This window comes from Carlito syrichta, unplaced genomic scaffold (assembly GCF_000164805.1).
Source record: "Carlito syrichta isolate Samal-C Ts95f unplaced genomic scaffold, Tarsius_syrichta-2.0.1 Scaffold143633, whole genome shotgun sequence".
In the NCBI taxonomy this organism is placed as follows: domain Eukaryota; kingdom Metazoa; phylum Chordata; class Mammalia; order Primates; family Tarsiidae; genus Carlito; species Carlito syrichta.
In genome coordinates, this window is record NW_007087729.1 from 18,723 (window position 1) to 24,356 (window position 5,634).

General features: G+C 61.3%; 1 protein-coding gene across 1 annotated transcript in view; it reads right to left on the bottom strand.

Moving 5' to 3' along the window:
* Nucleotides 1-3,090: 3,090 nt before the first annotated feature.
* Nucleotides 3,091-5,634, bottom strand: part of SCARB1 (scavenger receptor class B member 1) — a 26,547-nt gene continuing 24,003 nt past the window's right edge. Inside the window, exons 10-11 of the mRNA XM_021708698.1 lie at nt 5,472-5,618; nt 3,091-3,219 (exon numbers count right to left, since the gene is read on the bottom strand). Of these exons, the coding sequence (XP_021564373.1) occupies nt 3,091-3,219; nt 5,472-5,618 (276 nt within the window). The remainder of the gene's footprint in view (nt 3,220-5,471; nt 5,619-5,634) is intronic.

Below are 5,634 nucleotides of genomic sequence, written 5' to 3' on the forward strand. Positions count from 1 at the left end.
AACCAAAAAAAGTGTGCAACTCTCCGTCCCTGGTCCCTGGGCCCCCTTCCTTGAAGAACAGGGAGGCCTCCCTGCCCCTGTGGCTGCGCCTGGAAAGCCCCGAGTGCCCCGGCCCCTGTGGGGAAACAGGCAGCCCAAGACTCCCCCCAACCTGGGGCAGACAGAGGGCCAGGATGGGGCCTCCCGGAGGCCCTAAGGCTTCCTGACCCAGCCAGGCCAAGGGAGGCCAGCGCCTCCCCAACACGCCGCCACGCAGAGGCTGTGCGGGACGTCCGGGGTGGCCAGAACCATGGCAGCATGGGCCCGAGGAGCTGTGGCCCGAGAAGGTTTCACCCAAAAGCCAGAAGGGGAAAGCACCCCCAACACACGTAAGCAACCCCCAGGGAACCAGGATGCCGGGCAGATGCTCCCCCTCCCCAACCCCCTCCCTTCTGTCTGACGGAGGAGAGAGGACCAGTCGAAGGTAAGAAAGGTCCAGGAACATCTCCCTGCAGGGCCACCTCACAGTTGTCCAGGCTGCTCACTGCACAAGGTCAGCCCTGGGGCCTGCCAACGGACTGTGCCCTCTGCCCTGAGGGGCCCGTCTTTTCACATAAAAACACCCTCTGGGCTGGGCTCGGTGGCCCAGCCTGTAATCCAAGTACTGTGGGAGGCTGAGGCGAGTGGATTGCCTGAGCCTGCAGGTTCGGGACCCGCCTAGGCAACTTGGCGAGACCTCATCTCTTCAACACATCAAAAATTAGCCAGGCATGGTAGTGTGCACCTGTAGTTCTGGCTACTTGGAAGGTTGAGGTGGAAGGATCTCCGGTGCCCAGCGCATCGACACTGGGGTGGCCGTGAGCATGCCACTGCCCTCCAGCCTGGGCGAAGGAGTGAGACTCTGACTCAAAAACAAATCCTCTGGGCCCTGGGGGCCCTGCTTCCCCCCACCCCCCCTGCCCAGCAAGGCAGCCCTGCAGGGCCACCCACACCCAGGTGCCCGGAAAGGTGTGCAGCTTCCCCCAGAGCAGGACTCAGCACAGGGCGAAGGCCCCTCCCAGGTGCCCCCAGAGGGTCCTGTGTTCCCCAAAGGCACCTTCCAGGGTCTGGGGGCCATCGGTGGGTGGAACCGCCTTCCCGGGCAGGGCGGGGCTGCCCTTTACCTAAGCAATCTTCTCGTCACCTAAAAACCAGGCTCCCCTGGCAAAGTTAACAGGCACCCAGTTTTGTTTTATTTGGGGGTGGCAGGAGAGACATCCCATTGTGTTCTGGGAGGCGCCGCTGCGGGCTCTGGCAGTCCAGCCTGTGCTCAAAGGGGTGGGCTCCCTTTCCAACACCTGAGGGCCCCGCCCGCACCCCGGAACATCGAGCAAGCTTTTCCTGTGAGGCCAAGCTGTGCTCAACACACTGGGGTCCCAGAGGAACCCTGGGGAGGGAGCAAGGGGCCTCGGCAGAAGGCCTGCCCCAAGCCTGGGACCCCGTCGGGGAGGCGCTCCCCAAACACGCACCCCCGGCTCCCAAGCCCGCAGGGACCTAGCCGTCCCTCCTGGTTCCTGCAGAGCTGGCGGCGCCCGCCAACGCGAACACACTCCCGCCCACCACTTGGCATTTTCATTTTGCTTCCTTCTCCATCCCTGCGGCGGGAGCCACCCACAGCTGCCACCTGGCTCCGGGAAGCCCCCCAGCCTGAAGGCCCCGCCCACCCAGGGGCTCCAGGGCAGCACATTCTTTGGGAATGCAAGGGACAGCTTCACCCAGGGGCAGCAACTCACCCTGCAGGACCCCAGGCTGTAGGGGCGTGGCTCCACCTGTCACCTCCCCTGGCAGGGATGCCACCCACACGGCCCTCCCAAGACCTCAGCCCCACAGGAGCCTACCAGGACAGGAACCCGGTTCCCCCAGGCGGGGCTGCCTGCTGCAGGTGAATTCCAGGTAAGCAACGAAGAGGGGTTCAGCACGCGTGTGCCTCTTAGTTGCACGGGACACAGCCACGTGCAGAAGGACTCGTTGCTCGCCTGAAACTCACATTTGCAGGACTCCTGCTGCTGTTTCTCGGTGTTCTTGTTTGTTTGTGCTCAATCGGGCACCCTACATACACTCAGACCCAATCCCGGATATACAGTTGGGGCGCAATTGATACCTAAATTCTTTTTTCCAGGTCAGTCATTGCAGATTTAAATCATGCTTCTCAAAAACGTTTCTACATCAGAATCACATTAGGGATCCATTCAAACACAGATTCCTGGACCCCAACAGGAATTCTTTTTTTTTTTTTTTGAGTGGGAGTCTCACTCGGTCGCCCAGACTGGAGTGCAGTGGCTGCTCCCGGCCACCGCAGCCTCGACCTGCTGGGCTCCGGCGATCCTTCCATCTCAGCCTTCTGAGTAGCTGAAAATACAGACGTGTGCTACCACGCCCGGCTAAATTTTGATTTATTGTGGAGATGAGGTCTTGCCAAGTTGCCCAGGCGGGTCTCGAACCCGCGGGCTCAGGCAATCCACTCACCTCGGCCTCGCAAAGTGCTGGGATTACAGACTGAGCTACCGAGTCCGGCCAGGAATTCTTTTTTTTGAAGTGAGGTCTCACTCTGTTACCCAGGCTGGAGTGCAGTGGCACCATCACAGCCGCCACAGTCTCGACCTCCTGGGCTCAGGTGATCCTCCCACCTTGGCCACCTGGATAGCCGGGACTACAGGCGTGCGCCACCACACCCGGCTAATGTTTTTGGTTTTCTGTAGAGACAAGCTCTCGCCATGATGCCCAGGCTGGTCTCGAACTCCTGGGCTCAAGCAATCCTCCCGTCTCGGCCTCCCAAAGTGCTGGGATGACAGGCATGAGCCCCCACGCCGGCCTTCCCACTAGGAATTCCACTCCCGAGGCTGACAGCGCCCAGGGATCTGGGCAGAGCCGCTGCTCTCAGCCTGACCCTGCCTTTCCAACGCGACCTGGCGAGCAGGATGCCAGGCCCGGGACAGAGTCGCCCTTGGATCAAGGGAGCCGCCGCTCACTGGGGACCCGGGGAGGTTTCCCAGAAGCAGAGCCGACAAGGACGTGTTTCCGCGCAGACGCCCCAGGTGGAGCGCCGAGGGCGGGGCGTTACCTGGTACCCACCTACAGCCTCGCCTCCTGCAGCACCGCGCCCTTGGGAGCTGGTGTCATCAGGGATTCAGAATAGGCCTGAATGGCCTCCTTATCCTGGGGGCCCTTTTTACTACTACTCCAAAACAAATAGCACTTCTCCTGGAAGACAACCAAGCTATTCATAGTTGACGAACACGCCAGGCACACAGACACACGGCAGGGCAGAATGCGGTTCTCTGATTGTTAGAAGGCAAGGAGACAGCGAGAGACAGATCTGAGAGGCCAGCGACCCCAACACACACAGTGGCCAGGAGGGGGGTCCGTCCCCGTGAGGGACACGCTTGGGAAGACGGACTCTGAGGGCCAGGGAGGAAGCCACGGGGAGGGGGCCACGCCGCCCAGAATCAGTGGGTGGAGAGGGGCACGTGAAACCAACCGGGAACAAACAGGTCTTTCTGTTAAAACGCTTGCGATTTTTAAAAAAGCGACTTGAGAAAAAAACTTCTCTGAAGAGAAGTTAAAATAGGTTGCGTTACCAGCATGCAACTTTTTTTTTTTTTTTGGGGTTGGAGTCTCACTCTGTTGCCCGGACTGGAGTGCAGTGGCACCACAGCCTCGACCTGCTGGGCTCCAGCGATCCTTCCGCTTCAGCCTTCTGAGTAGCTGGAACTACAGGCGCACGCTACCGTGCCCGGCTGATTTTTGGTTTATGGTAGAGATGAGGTCTCGCCGAGGTGCCCAGGTGGGTCTCGAACCCGCGGGCTCAGGCAATCCACTCACCTCGGCCTCCCAAACTGCTGGGATTACAGGCTGAGCCACCGAGCCCAGCAGCACGCAACTCTTAAAAACAAATCAGGACAAATACATAAGAGCAGGTGAGGCCTGACCCTGTGGAGTCAGAATCCACATGGATCAGTGTCACACACGTGGCCTTCATGGAAGCCTGCAGAGAGGGGCTCAGCCTCGGGGGCAGGGGCCTCTGGGAGGAGCACCCTGGCCAGCAATCCCATGCTGTCTCCTGACCCTTCTTCCCCTTCCTGTCCGGTGGTCGATTAGAAGAGACAGGGGATGGGGCCGAGGATGGCGTGGCCTCCTCTGGCCCAGCCCTTCTGCCAGGCCCCAGGGACCCCTTGTGTGGCTGTGTGTGTCCTCCTAGCAACGCTCCAGTGAGGCCCTGCTCCAGGGTGGACTCTTGGGCTGGGACCCTGGTTCCCTGCTCCCTGCATGATACAGTCTGGAAGCTGGAGGGGTTCCTTCTGCTGCTGGGGTCACAGCCCTGTGGGGTGGGCCCTGGGGAAGAGAGGCCCCCCCAGGCCTGGCCACACTCAATCCCGGGGCCCAACTGTGACAGCTGATGGCCCTGGCCACCACACCATGAACACCTCCTCCCCCAGGGCCGTGGAGGGTAAAGAGAAGTGCAGCTGTGTCTGAGGCCCAGGTGAAAAACCTGGATGAGTTTATCATCATCCCAGCATACACACACGCACGCACGCACGCTTCCTCTGAGAAAGGTGGGAAGAAGAAAGACAGAAAGATCTGGATCATCAACACCGAGGCGCAAAGCAGGTGCCAAGGGGGACCCAGGTCCAGCAGCGGGCTGGGCAGTCCTAACTTTTTCTCTTTTATTTTTACTCATTTATTTTTTTTTTTGATTGCCCAGACTGGAGTGCAGAGGGCGCTCCCAGCCACCGCAGCCTCGACCTGCTGGGCTCCGACGACCCTTCCGCCTCAGCCTTCCACGTCGCCAGAATTACAGGCGCGCGCCACCACACCCGGCTGATTTTTGATTTATTGTAGAGATGGGGGTCTCGCCAAGTTGCCCAGGCGGGTCTCGAACCCACGGGCTCAGGCCATCCACTCACCTCAGCCTCCCAAAGCGTGGGATTACAGGCTGAGCCACTGAGCCCGGCTTATTCTTTTTTTTAAGAGACAGAGTCTCACGCTGTCACCCAGGCTGGAGTGCGGTGCTGCGACTGTAGCTCACTGCGGCCTCGACCTCCCGGGCGCAAGGGATCCTCCTGCCTTGGCCTCCCACAGTGCTGGGATTACGGGCGGGAGCCACCACGCCCGGCTGGCACGGCACGTTTATCATCATCGGAGAAATCGCCTTTTCTGCTCACTCCCTTGGTTGTCGCCCGTCTTCCCCGTGGACTGCCACCCCGTCCCCCGAGCAGGGACCTCGGCTGGCCTGCCCACTGTTGTACCCGAGGCACCCCTGGTAGGACTTGAAGAAGCAGTGATCGCAGTTCTAGGGCTGGGGACTCAGGGCCCGGCCGTCCAGAGCAGCGGAGAGGAGGCGAGGCAGGGGGCAGAGAGCCCGGAGGCGGCGGGGCCCAGGCACGACCCCCCTCCCGTCCCCGCCGAGGCGCCCCCACCCCAAGCGCGCTCCGGCCGCCGCGGGCCCCGCCTACCTGGCTCCGCACGTGGTAGGCGACGGGGACCAGCAGCAGGAAGCAGCCCAGCGCCAGGAGCACGTACTGCGCGTAGTGCAGCACCTTGGGCAGCAGCACCAGCTGCGTGTAGAAGGTGCGCAGCGGCTCGCCCTCCATGGCGCCGCTCTGCGAGGCAGGGCAC